At 36.5% G+C, this 13,612-nt stretch overlaps 2 protein-coding genes across 8 annotated transcripts in view; one reads left to right on the forward strand and one right to left on the reverse strand.

Moving 5' to 3' along the window:
* The window catches only part of LOC111793812 (RNA-binding protein 25-like), a 5,427-nt gene extending 2,831 nt beyond the window's left edge, over positions 1–2,596 (reverse strand). The window contains exons 1-5 of one of the 5 annotated variants that reach the window (XM_023675879.1): positions 1,883–1,900; positions 902–1,492; positions 769–838; positions 381–640; positions 143–295 (exon numbers count right to left, since the gene is read on the reverse strand). In XM_023675879.1, the coding sequence (XP_023531647.1) occupies positions 143–295; positions 381–608 (381 nt within the window). In that variant the 5' untranslated portion in view covers positions 609–640; positions 769–838; positions 902–1,492; positions 1,883–1,900. Of the gene's footprint in view, positions 1–142; positions 296–380; positions 641–768; positions 1,493–1,882 lie in introns of all 5 variants that reach the window. The other 4 variants (XM_023675895.1, XM_023675887.1, XM_023675872.1 and 1 more) reach the window with 4 other exon arrangements.
* Positions 2,597–3,538: 942 nt separating this feature from the next.
* LOC111809709 (ubiquitin-like-specific protease 1D) lies at positions 3,539–13,594 on the forward strand. 3 transcript variants are annotated; one of them, XR_002817285.1, is made up of 13 exons: positions 3,539–4,023; positions 5,571–5,830; positions 9,172–9,220; positions 9,467–9,537; positions 9,638–9,670; positions 9,777–9,872; positions 10,510–10,612; positions 10,800–10,897; positions 11,269–11,391; positions 12,161–12,275; positions 12,444–12,551; positions 12,627–12,931; positions 13,069–13,594. XR_002817285.1 is itself a non-coding variant. In XM_023696103.1 (12 exons), the coding sequence occupies exons 1-12, from the start codon at positions 3,688–3,690 to the stop codon at positions 12,774–12,776; spliced, it is 1,542 nt and encodes a 513-aa protein (XP_023551871.1). In that variant the 5' UTR covers positions 3,539–3,687; the 3' UTR covers positions 12,777–13,594. The 3 variants fall into 3 exon arrangements, 1 of the variants encoding a protein (XP_023551871.1); XR_002817286.1 differs by having other exon boundaries at positions 13,422–13,594; XM_023696103.1 differs by having other exon boundaries at positions 12,627–13,594.
* The last annotated feature ends 18 nt before the right edge of the window (positions 13,595–13,612 follow it).

A 13,612-nucleotide genomic window follows, 5' to 3' on the forward strand; every position in this document is an offset into this window, starting at 1 on the left:
GGGGGGGGGGGGGGGGGGGTTAAGCAACACAGAGGTCAACCTTAATTATGACTGGATTTTCTGCTCTTAAAATGAGACTACAACAAGATGTATCCATGTAAAAATAAAATAAACAATTTGATTCTAACCTATCCCATCATACCACGAGTTCTTGTCCATCAATGTTTAACTTTGTCAGTAATCGTAGAGCACGAAGAACGCCTTCAGCAGACTCAAACTCGCAGAATCCAAAAGTTCTAGGAGTTCCATCCGTAGGATCTTGGGCTCGTTTCCAGCTCTTCACTGGTCCACATAGCTAAAAGAAACAATTGGATATTAATTATGGACCACTAAATCGAAGGGAAAAAAGAATAAGAATGCATGGAGAATGATTAATCTACCTGAAGAAGGGACAGCATGAAATCATTTCCCACTGATTGTGCAATTCGGCCAATGTAAATCGTAGTTTGTGGTTTCTCGGCTGGTGTAACGCTTGGGAGAACAGCAGGCCTAACCACAGGAGGGATCATTAGACGAACACCAGGAATCCCAGGAACAGGAGGCCGTGGCATAGCTGGAACCATGCCCATAGCACCAGGTGGCCGTGGAGGAAAGGGTGTCCTAATCATACCATGATATGGGGAAGGAAATCGAGGAACACCTGCACAAGTGAAGAAAAATATCTAGCCAATGCATCAGAAAGTATTGGCAGACTGCTCACATCTAACCATCTAATGCTGTTAAAGATATATAGAAGAATAATTGATGAGGATTCATGGATGCCATTACCACAATCCAAAGCATATAAATGATGGCAGCATAGGAATGGAAACTATCACCAGCTGAATGCATAGATAACCTGATAAAACATTCAAATGATAGCACCAAATTCCTTGAAACTGTTACGTAAATTTTGTCTTACCTTGCTCTTGAACTGCAGCCTTCTCAAAATCCCGTCCATCGAAAGCAGAATTTTATGATTAAGCACAACACTTTGAGCAACTCATACACACAATAATTGATTGAAAAAGAATAAATTTACATGTTCTCAAAATTCACTCAAATTTCCAGTTGTTAGATCTCGATGGTGTAAAGTAAGGAATCAAAGAAAATGTCAAAAATAATTTAATTAAGAGAATTTGATACCTTAGAAACAAGGCGAACGAACACTCAGGTGCTAACATGGTCTGCTTCTGGCAATTCAAATATCCAGGGGCAGTATCCAATATAACTACCAGTAAAATCCTAGTAAATAAACATGACACAGCCGTATATTATGTTGCAGGGCAAAAGGAAGGGCTCTTCAATGCTAAACTAGTATTATATTATAAATACCAAGTTCTCTCTGGGCTTAGTAATAGAAAGTCATTTTCAAAAGAAAACTGCTGAAAGCAAACAAGAATAACAGGCAAATATGAATGACCATACCAAAAAAGGAGTTGTAGTTGGGAGTTCTCTAAGCAATATGAAGCCTTCCAACCTTTCTCACCGTATTCAATCAAGAGACAAGACGCTGTAGGAGAAAACATCCTGTCATCGATACCCTTCATCTAACCAACACGATAATTTTTAATAGACTCCGAACTTAATTTTGCAAACTCTTTCTCAGGCATCATAACATGCCGGAACTTATACTTTGCGCCAACACGTAGAAAATTGTACACTTTCAAGTACAAATCATACGAAAACCAAAGTAAACTTTTACTCGAAGTTCGAATAAGTACAGTTGTTAACAAACTCGAAACGAATGCAGCTGGTGTAATTGACAACGTCAACAAACAGAATGCTTAACAATTGCAAGCAACACAGTGACATATACTAAATAACAGAAACGGCTTAAAATTATTACACAATCACATTGGCAATTGAGATGTTAGAAACAATAGGGATAAAGAAAACCCACCAGGGATAGGAAAGGCCCCTTGAGGAGTAGCAGTTGGCACAGCTGCGAAACCATTTGGCATAGTGGCGTACGGCCTCATCACCGGATTTGGAATCTGACCTGGTGGAACTTGATAAGCCATCATCGGTTGTGGTACTGGAACTAGAACAGCTCCCGTACCGCCACTTGCCATACCAGGAGCAGGCGCCGCAACCGAGCCAACACCCGGAGGCTGAACCCCAATATTAGAATAGTTTGGATTCAGCATGCCAGCGCCGGGCATGGGCGAGAACTGATGAGCTGAGAAAGGAACCGGCCGAAAAGACGGAGCTGTCGGAGGAACGCCCGCCGCGACATACGATAAAGAAGGAGGTGGTTGCGGCGTTGACACCAAGGGTGAATGCATGGTAGGGTTCATTCCGACAGAAAGCGATGTTGGTGGTAGTGATTGCGGTGGAGGAAAAGAAGAAGCGGCAGATTCGGCTTTGTTGGCCTGGAAATTTGGGTTTTCAGGCTCGGCAGCTTGAGGATTTGAATCGAGGGTCGCAGGGGATGAGGAGGAGGAATCCGCCATTGAAGTCGAAAAAAGATCGCGAGGAAGTTGAAAGCTTCCAGGCTTATCTTCCAGATTTTCCGACGAACAGGTAATTGGAGTATGCTTTGCCCTAGAAGACTACAAAGGGAAGGAAGAAAAGAACCGGAGACGATTTCAGAACCGCTACATAAAAACATCAAGAACAAGAAATTACCTGTTTCTCTTTCAGCTGGCGAGTCCAGCAGGTGACGCATCATTGGTCCACGTGGCGTCTTGCATAACCTACATGGGCTTTATAGTGGGGGAGTCCGTTGTGCTCCGACGATTTTGGGCCTCACGGCCCAGTAGGTACTGTTTTCTTTTATTTTAGTTTTTAGAAATTAGTTAAAAAGAATAGTAATAATTTTTATCCCATCATTAAATTAATAAAAAATACTTCTCAATTTTATACATTATCTAAAAAAATATTTAAAAAATCAATAATACTCTTACAACTAAGCATTATATTTAAAAAAAAATATTAGATTTTCCATGGTTATAAAATACATTTAGTAAAAATATTTTTTTAGATATTTTTTAAAAGTGAAAAGATATTATTAAAAATTAAAAATTAATTTGGGAAGAAAAATATTAATAGTCTGTTTTAAAAACAACTTATTAATGCTCCATTAATAATTAAAAACACCTTTAAATTTCTTTAAGAAATTAAAAAAAAGTACTCTTACCGTTAATATACGAACAAAACATTTAGTATCGCGTTTAAAAAACACTCATAAATTTTTAAAAGTAACACTAATATCCTTAAGCTTTCAAAAAAACAAATAAATAAAATTTGTAGGGATAATTTATGAGGTATAGATAGACATTTTTCGGTCGATAATTTGACAATAAAATTTTTATTTTGTTTATAAAGGGTAAGAATGTAAATGCTATTTTAAAAATTGTGGAGGTATTTTTCACGTTTTCAATAAAAATAATATTTTTGTTTTAAAACAAAATATCCAAAATTAATAGTAAATATATGTTTTTTTTTTAATATTTGTTTAAACTTTTAATTATATGATTAAAATTTGTTAAAGCGGTGAGAATTTATTTATTTAGGTAAATAAAAACAAATAATTCGAGCTGAACCAATGAAATTATGGAAGAAAAAGGCAGGAAATTTTAATGTGTTCTGCCGTCTGCGACTTGTGTCAAAGGTGTGTTGTCAAGAACAGAGAGGGTAAACCGAGACCGAAAGAAAGAGAGGCGAAGTAATTGCTTAAATTTCTGCTGCTCCAGATGCATACACATGGTGATGAAGCAAGGGAAGACGTCAAAGAGACCTCTTAATATCGTCTGGGACAAACTTCTGGGCTGTAAAGACGACGAGCCGACACCTGATTTAGTCATTCAGCCCACCATCACGACTTCGAATTACCTTGAAATGGACTCCGATCGGCAGTATGTTGTAAGGGAAGAATACCAAAAGCTTAGCGATGTTGAACTGGAAGATAAGATTCGCAGAATGAAGCAATTCTATGATAGTTGGGCTTGCAAGTTGCCAGACAAGGGGGAAAAGTATCTTCGCATTCTGGAGCTGTCTGAGAAAGAGAAGGAATCCAGAAAGCTCCGTCGAGTTGAAAAGGTATTCCTGTTACGTTTTGATTCCCTCCCTTCGAGTCATTAGCAAGTGTTAATTACTCGATTAATTTCTGTTTCTTGTGAAAACTGGAAAATGGGCGATTGTTTATGTTAGATTTTGCTGTTTTCTGCATAATTTGGGAGAATTTTGTATGTTCGGACTCAATTTCGCGTCTGATCATCAAGATTTTCACGGAGCGTACTGCGCTGTTGCATATCAGTTAAACTCCCTCTTTTGGAACTCATGTTTATTGGTCAGTACTTCAGTCGTTCGTAATAAGGAGGGCTATCTTGCGAAGACTTTTTATTATTATGATCGAACGGTATAACTAAAGGAGGGAAAGCCTCCCAACTACAGACGAGTTAAGAAAAATTCTCCAGTTGGAAGAGGTAGAAGAGTGAAAGTGCTGACAAATCTCTTTTGAGCAAGAACTCGACAAAAGATGCTGCAGATAACATCCAACTTTTTGCCCATTCACGTTCTAAAAAATTTACAAGTCTTGTTCTTCTCTGACCATGTTCTTCTGCGAGATGGCATCACCAACACCGAGCTACCATTTTGTGACCTTTAGCACTTTTATAGAGTGATCTCTATATTGGTGTGACGAAAGGTGGGTACACGAATGAACCAATACTACTTACAAATGAGGTTGATCATGAGGATAGGATGGTTGAGAAAAACTTACAAGAATTGAAGTTTGTACCCTACTAACAAGGTGCACCTTTTTTGTGACTAATTCATAAAAGTTCCAAAGTTAAACGTGATTTACTTGGAGTAATTCTATGTTGACTGACCTCATGCTTGGAGGCATGTGAATGTGGACAAATTATGCTGAAAGGACTCGTGTTGGTCTATGGGGATAGTCTTCATTTTTAGGACTTCAAGACAAGTTGGTAATGTAGTCATATCACAGGAAATGCAGGAGAAAGTCGGGACTACCAAGTATCGAATATAGATTCTAAATTCTGATTTGAATCCTAGGCATGATGCGTCACAATTGGTTCCTCAATTCTATACTATGACACAACCTTCACTTTCTTCGTGAATTTGTGCTTCCAAATGGCATTTCCTACTTTAGCTATGAGGGGTTAGAAATCCAAATGATCCAATGAGGGCATTTGTTTAGAAGTCCCACTTTTGGCTACAAGTACGAATCATAACCTCATGTCTAAAAACACTGGTAGTGAACATCTCCACGTTAAAGTTTAATTGAACCACTCCTCAAATTCCAAATCATTCGAGTTCTTTTGTAGACCGTAGACCCACAAGCCTTGCATCTTAATTATCAATTTCAACTTTGAGATCTGGTATTGAATTTAGGTATGGTCACATGATACATTATGAGGAAACAAGTATTAGGGAGAGGTAGAAAAAGATGTTCAAGACCAAAAATATTTAAAGAGGATACATTTTAGTGTGTTTGCCATATAAATTTCTGTAACTTCTCAATTTACTTCAGTGCTCTACACAAAACAAATATTTGTAACTCTTTTATATACTTTCAGTCCACGACATAATCCTTGTATATATATCTTAAATTATCTGAACAGACAGATTGCAACAATAATGCCTTTGGTCAAGAGCTATCAATTTTGGCAGACTGTGGTAATCAGAGACCAAGATGTAATAATAGGTTATCACCCAAAGTAAAACAGAAGGGTCAAACATCATCCAGACAGCAGCCATTCAAATCTGTCAACAATCTTTTTACTGATGTAGATAAAGAAGTTTTTCCAGTTGCCGCCAATAGTAAAAGTCTCGATCAGTTTGATTTTCATGTCAGTGAAAGGCAGCCTGACTGTTTTGGGAAGTAAGTTCTAATTTAACCACCCTTCTTTGATTACTTTTCAAGTTTTCCCCACCGTTATCTCAATGCAGTTGTGATGTAGATACAGGAAGCTGTCTTGAGAGGGCAGTTTTTCATTTATTTCCTTGTAAACTATACCAGTTTATGCTAGACAAGAATTACTACAGCGTTAGAGATGGTTGGACGTGTAGATTATTTACGTTCTTTGATTGTTTCAGCACTTTATCCTCGCATATAGATTAGCTTAAATGGTATCTTATCTCTAGCATGCAATTAACTTGAATCCAGGACTTAGATGTTAATATTGATGAATATTCATGTCCTGAACTTGGAAGATGTTGATGGATATTTGTAAAAAAGAAAACATTGGAAACAATGAAAATTCACAAAAATTATATAAGTTAATTAACAAAACTTAAACAGCTATTCAAATAAGCGATAAAACAGTACTCTCAAGTTTCAAGTCTCAACACTTCTCTATGAATGCTTTGTTTACTGAAAAAAATCCTTATATCCACTTGTATCCATTTAAAGTTATTCAAATTATAGAAAGAAATTTCGCCAAAGAATTGAAGAAAATGTTAAAACTTTTAAATAAAATGGAGTGTTTAGTTAGAATCTTCCTTTGGAATGGTAGTAGCAGTCATTTGGCGAAATGGGATTGGCCTCTTTGCATTTTCTGGAAGTGGTTTGGGGATAGACTCTTTTGAACAAAGTAACGACACTATTCTATTAGTGGCCAAGGAAATTCACACAAGAAGAAGAGGTTTTGTGGAAATGGGTGACTGCTAGTATATCTATATGACAATATGTGAATTTTTTCTTTCTTATCTGTGAATGTCCAAGCTAGCTTGTGTGCACCATGACTATTATCATGAGACAACTACTTGAGCCTACTACATTTGGTTGCCAAGAAAATTTGTAGACTATTTAATCCTTCTAAGCCCTATGAACTGAACCTTATCCTTCTAAGCCCTTCATTGTTTCCATGGTCTTTAATGATCACTAGGACAATCATGAAGATGATTGACATTATGTGGATTGTATCACAAGCTATGCCCAATGCAGCTTTTTATCTCTTTCTTCCTCTTTGTTCTTTACATTATTTTAGACTATAGTCCATTTGGTGTGTGTTTATTACTGGTTAGCTGTCCCATGCTAAGAATTGGGGACAGGAAAACATTTTCTATCTAATGGCTAGATCAAAATCAGAGGCTGTTACATGTGTTTCTTTAAACCCATGGTCCTTTTATCTTGCAACCATGCCTCCATCCCTCCTATACAGTATTATAGACATTTCTTCAGGATTCCATCTGTTTCCGCAGTATGTTTGTGATACATGTTATGCTCTCGTGTATTAGATGTATTTTTTAGTTTTAGTTTTAGGAATCTCTCATTGCTTCTTCTTGTTATTGTTACTATCTTTTTAAAGAAACAGTATTTCATTGATAGAATAAAGGATACAATCTGAGATAAAAGTCTCCCTATCTCAAAGTAGTCACAGAAAGACTCTGAATTGGAAGTAATGGAAGGAGGAGAGCAACTACCAAAAGCTTTTAAGCAAAAACTCCAAAAAAGAGCTACGAGATCTGTAGTTTCCAAATCCCATTACTAAGTCCTCTTCAACCCTCTACCGTTTATGATCCATGGATATGTGATGTGGTAATCTTAGCCATTTGAATCTAAGAACCCTCATAAACGTTGTGGACATGCAAACCCCTAGTTCACAAATGCTAAAACCCCCAATTCAATTTGATTTCATTCTAAAGAATTGCAACACTTGGGAATTTGATTTAACAACCTTATTGAAGAATAAGACCATTAGATCTAAATATCAAAGAACCTCAAAACGATAAGGAATAACCCAAAGGGAAAGTAAGATTAGGATTACCTTGTTGATCGAATATCTTAAGGTAAGAAAACTTATTTGAAATTTGAATCGCTCTACAAGCAAGATTGATTAAGTCAAACTGGAATGATTTAAGCATGCAATCTAAACTACATAGAACTGCAAAAAAAAACTTAGCCTTTGGCTAAAAGAAAGCACAAAAAGACAACCTATATGGTTTTATATAGCCTCAAAATAAAAAAAATAAAAAAACTCTTGACCTTTCATGAGACATTTCAAGAGTTGTAACTTTCATACTTCATGACCATAATTAGCCACTATATAAATATAACCTTAAAGTAAATAAAAAGTCTTAAAATATATTAACGAAAAACATCATAACTCTAAATTATCATCCATCCAAAATTTGTAACCATCTAAAAATAAATGAAGCTCATCTTCCTTGAAATTCATATTACATGATTAAGATGTCTTGGTTGATATGATATCAATGTGGAAGCTTGATAAGGGAGGATCTTTCACTGGGTTAACACCCCTTCTTTTGCTGGGAGAGGTATTGAAAGGGAGATTTACATGGCATTCTGGAAATATATTTACCCTGAATTGTTAAAGCTTCTCCTATGGGAGCTTAGTCACACATGCCTCAACACCTCAGGCCGCCATCACTGAAGATGCCCATGGCTGACCATTTCTCCAAGTTGGTTCCATGTATCACACAATAAAACTTGAGCTTATGTCCTATTCTCTTGCTCTTATACAAGCAAACTCTGGAGCTGTCTCCTCACAGCTTTTGGATGATCAATGGTTCCACCAATGATGCTTCGTCATGGTTGATTATGATTCTGTCATTCAAAATGGCCAAGAAGATCCTATGGCTGCATTTCTGTCATGCCCTTATCTGGTGCCTATAGAAAGAGAAATGGCAGGATTTTAAGAACAAGGAGAACACGACAGAAGCCCTCGCCGATTTCTTATCTTTTTTTACCGTTTCTTGGTGGAAAAACATTTCTCCCTTTTAGTAACTATAGCTTTACTTATCTTGCAACCAACTGGAGAAGCCCTTTGTAATTTCTTTGGATGGGGTTTTCTTCGTATTTTGTATATTTCATATCATCAATGAAACTGTTTCCTATAAAAAATCCCATTACTAGGTCTTTTCGCACCCTGATTTTGTTTCTTCTCTCCAACCCAATTTCCAACAAAACTGCCCTTACAGCATTGAGCTGAGGCACAACATTTTGATCTTCCTCTTGAAGGCCAAAATAGAAAATGAATAAAATTAAACAAGCATCCAGTTGAGCTAAAAAAATATAAAATATTAGCTTATCCAACTGACGTTCTTAAAAATGTCTCATCTCACATTCGACCTAAATAATCAAATAACCTTTTATAAATTCTCAATTATTATTATTTTATTTTATTATTATTTTTTTTTTGGATTGCATTAGCCTTTCCACATTTATGTGCTTACATTATTTTGGCCTCTTCTTTGCAGGAAGGATGCTTCTGAAGTTCAGCATTCAGATACTCCGATGCCTCAAAAGGTATTTTGAATGTTACCTTTTGTTAGGTTTCTATTTTTCATCCTTGCGGCTTGGATGCATAAGGCAAGATGTAACCGTTTGTTATAGTAATCTTATCACATCTCAACATAAAAGTTTGGTATAGAGCTTGGTGGGTGGTTTTATCTCTCTCTTTTATGGCAGCATTTGTTTCATGGCGTTTGTGCTGCCCTTGCGTTGGTTAGTTATGTATGTTCTGTTCTTTATGATACTTTCTTCATCCAACAGGGACAGACCATTGTAGTTGTAGACGAGGAGGAAGCTTTGGCAATGAAAATACCAGAAGATTATGATAAATGGTAAATTGATGTGCTTGTTTCATGAGTCCATTGACATACAGATTCGCTTTGACAGCTTTTGAATTCAAGCTTTGACTTACATTTTTGTGGAACTTTTCAGCATGAAAGAGGCCAAGATCTACTACCCATCGAGGTATACAACACTTCTCCATATTATTAATGCTAAAGTATCTTCGTTTTGAATTTGCGATTCTCTATGAAAGTGGTTTTTTATTATATATTCTGCTAACTGTTGGCAGGGATGATCCAGAATCCGTTGAAATTTGTTTTGAGGACATAAAGTGTCTTGATCCAGAGAGTTATTTGACATCAACGATCATGAACTTTTATATTCGGTTAGTGTTGCCCTATTTGGACTTATTGGAAGTAATTAGATGTACTTGATGTATGACTCATTGTACTCCAAATTGTTTTCTTGTCCTCTTTGAACTTTTATACATTGTTATTACAAAGACTCATGGGGTAGTTCCCTTTTCTTCTTGAAAAAAGTTTTTGTTGTTTTGGCTGGAACTTGAACTGTATGATTATTTAATTATGCTGATATAAGAATAATCCAGTTCTATTGAAAATATTCAATCACCAAGATTAACTCTGATTGGAAGCTTTTGTGTAAGTTTATCTTGTTGTAGTGTTGAAGGGTCTATATTTTATGCTTTTATCACGTAAAGACTAAAGAGCCTTATTTGTAGTTTCATGGCTGTTTCAATGTTTGATTGTACCTGGGAGGGCTGACAATAATAATAATAATAATAATAATAATAACGTAGAAAGTTGACCGTCTGTAACTTTTCAATCTTGATGAAAAGTTTATGTTTCTTGTAAAAAAGGATTTGAAGTTTTATTTGCCTGTTATTTACGCAGGATTTCATTGCTATCTTCTGTTTTCCCCTTAATTTTTTAAAGATTTTTTAGTTTAAATTTTAGGTATTGATGCATTTTTGTGCTCCATGTGCAACTTTCCATCTTATGCAGGTATTTACAACAGCATGCATTTTCAACAAATAAGGTGATATGCAATTATCACTTTTTTAATACATATTTTTATGAAAAGCTGAAGGAGGCTGTTTCAAACAAGGTAGCCTATGAACTGTTTTCGAGGGTGTTTCAATACTTTTATTAAGTTGTTATTCGGCTGTTATGCATACTTTTCTATTCACAGTTGGCTATATATAACCACTGTTGTTTTGATCATCGATAACAATTCATAATTTGTATTTCCTCCTGGAAGCTATCTTTGACTTTGAATATTGTGACATGTTAAGGGGAAGGATAGAGATAAGTTTTTCGTCAAGTTCAGAAGATGGTGGAAGGGCGTTAATATATTTCAGAAAGCATATGTACTGATTCCAATTCATGAGGAGTAAGTTCCTATGGTAACTCTTTTATATCTAGATGTGCAATAACTTGTCTCTTTGAGTTAAATGGCTCTATCAGGCTATGCTATTATTAAATTAGCAGTTCTCTTAGCACGAACAGTTTCCATTGTGAGTGTTTTGAAGAATCTCATCATGTTGATCATTGATTGTGCTATTAATTTCCTGTAGCTCTTACATTGTCTATGGCTTTTCAATTACTCCTGTTACTAACCCGCAAGTTTAAATTCAGATGCCTTGATTATCTAGGATATCAAATATTGTATGCATTTTTGTGTCGTTCTGGTAACGTTTTTTTCTCTAAAATATCCTCTCACCCAGATTTTTTATTTTATCTTTTGATTTCTGATGTGTTCAGTCTCCACTGGAGTTTGGTGATTATATGTTTTCCACAGAAGGAAGATGAATCTGGAACCATTATACTTCATTTGGATTCACTGGGACTACACTCTAGCAGATCAATTTTCGATAACATTAAGAGGTATGTATGTCAGCCCCTTTATGACAACAATCAAAATTCTTTCATCCATTTCTGGAAGTTTTTTTTTATCAACTACGTTGGTGAAATCTATTTTACTGCCTATTGTTTTCTGGAACTTGTGTTGAAAGTTGTTGGTGGGGAGTCCCACATCGACTAATTAAGGGGTTGATCATGGGTTTATAAGTAAGAAATACATCTCCATTGGTATGAAGCCTTTTGGGGAAGCCCAAAGCAAAATTTGAGAGCTTATGCTCAAAGTGGATAATATCGAACCATTGTGGAGAGTCGTGGTTCCTAATATGTTATCAGAGTCATGCCCATAACTTAGCCATGTCAATTAAATCTTCAAATGTCGAACAAAGAAGTTGGTACCTCGAAAGTGTAGTCAAAAGTGACTCAAGTGTTGAATAAATAGTGTACTTTGATCGAGGGCTCCCGAAAAAGGAGTCGAGCCTCAATTAAGGGGAGACTTGGCTTCATAGGCCTCAGGAGAGGCTCTATAGTGTATTTGTTCAAGGGGAGGATTTTTTAGGATGGTTGGTGGGGAGTCCCACATAGGCTAATTAAGGAGCTAATCATGAGTTTATAAGTAAGGAACACATCTCCATTAGTATGAGGCCTTTTGGGGAAGCCCAAAACAAAGTCATCCGAGCTTATGCTCAAAGTGGACAAATATCATACCATTGTGAAGAGTCGTGGTTCCTAACATACTGTTCAGACATTCTTGAGAGAACAATTAAGATCTAATTGCATAAAATGTTATCTGTAGTTTTATAAAAGAGGAATGGTGCTACTTGGATCAAGAAGTTGCTGATTCAGATCCTCCAATGCCATATAGAATATGGAAAAATATCTCTCGAAGAATTGAAGAGAAAATAATCGAGGTAGTCTCCTTACTCTTCTGAGTTACATTTTCTGTGTATTTTACAAACCTATAAATGGTAGTAATTTATTCAGATTTATTAACCTCTACGTGTATTATGTAAACCTATGGGAACCAAAAATTGAAAGAGAACTAACAGAAAATAGTATTTATGACTGTCTATCACCAGGTTCCACAGCAAAAGAACGATTATGACTGCGGTCTCTTTGTTCTATACTTCATAGAGCGTTTCATTGAAGAGGCTCCTGATAGGCTAAAAAGGAAGGACTTGGATATGGTATTTATGATTGTGAATTAATTTTATATATTAACTATGTTCCTGGCTTGATGTGATGGGCTCATATATTCTCAGTTTGGCAAGCGGTGGTTCAAATCCAAGGAAGCTTCCAGCTTGAGGACGAGGATAAGATGTCTGCTCAAAGCAGAGTTCCAAGATGTGAAAATGCGATGCCTGTCAGGTTCTGTGGGGAGCTCTTCCTCAGATGACGCTCCAAAACAGTGACTTGGAAGATCTTTGTATGTTTCAAGTAATAGTTCACTTGGAAGTGGGCAGGCGGGCGGGCCGGCGGGCGGGCGGGCTGTGCTATCCACTATCGTGTCTGGCTAGTGAAGTTAAAGCATCTCACTACTCTCGTCCTAGCAACTAACCGCACTTGGGTATGATTTCTTAACAAATTCAGATAAGTGTCTGCAATAAGTTGAAATTCAATGGTGGGTTGTTAGGGTCACATCACAACACCAAGAAATCAAATTAGACGAACTAGAAAAACTTATCACTTGGCTTGATTTCCTAGGACATGAGGAACATACCCAAGGCTTAGGCTTTCGACCATTGCATGCAGTGGGGACTTGGAGGTAATCTGTCCATAGGATAGCTCTGTTGGTTTGTCCTGTGAGTGACTGCTCTTACCCTCCTTGCATGACGCCTATTGAATATTTTTATGGAGTAAAAAGTGTATTTAGCTAAATGGAACGTACACGCCTTAGTGGCTTTTAGGTATATTTGAGAGTAATTTTGAATGATTAAAAATGTGTTTCAAAGTAATTTGAATCATTTCAAAAGCACTCTCAAACATACTCTTAATTATTCCATTCTCATCCCTTTCTCATTTGATTGCGTGTTCCACTCTTCGATGGCATCCTACAGATGGGCTGCAAAGTTATGTGAGAATCTGCTGCAGACTTTGCATATATCCCTTTGTTTAAGGTAAGGTTTGTAAATTTGAGTACAAGAACAGCCTACTGTTTTGACATTTCATATACCTTGAACATGGATATTTCTTAATATATCTTTTAAATTTGTGAGATGTCTCTGTCTAAGGTGAAACTCCTCTCTTG

The sequence above is a fragment of the Cucurbita pepo genome, chromosome LG01 (genome assembly GCF_002806865.2).
Source record: "Cucurbita pepo subsp. pepo cultivar mu-cu-16 chromosome LG01, ASM280686v2, whole genome shotgun sequence".
Taxonomy (NCBI): Eukaryota; Viridiplantae; Streptophyta; class Magnoliopsida; order Cucurbitales; family Cucurbitaceae; genus Cucurbita; species Cucurbita pepo.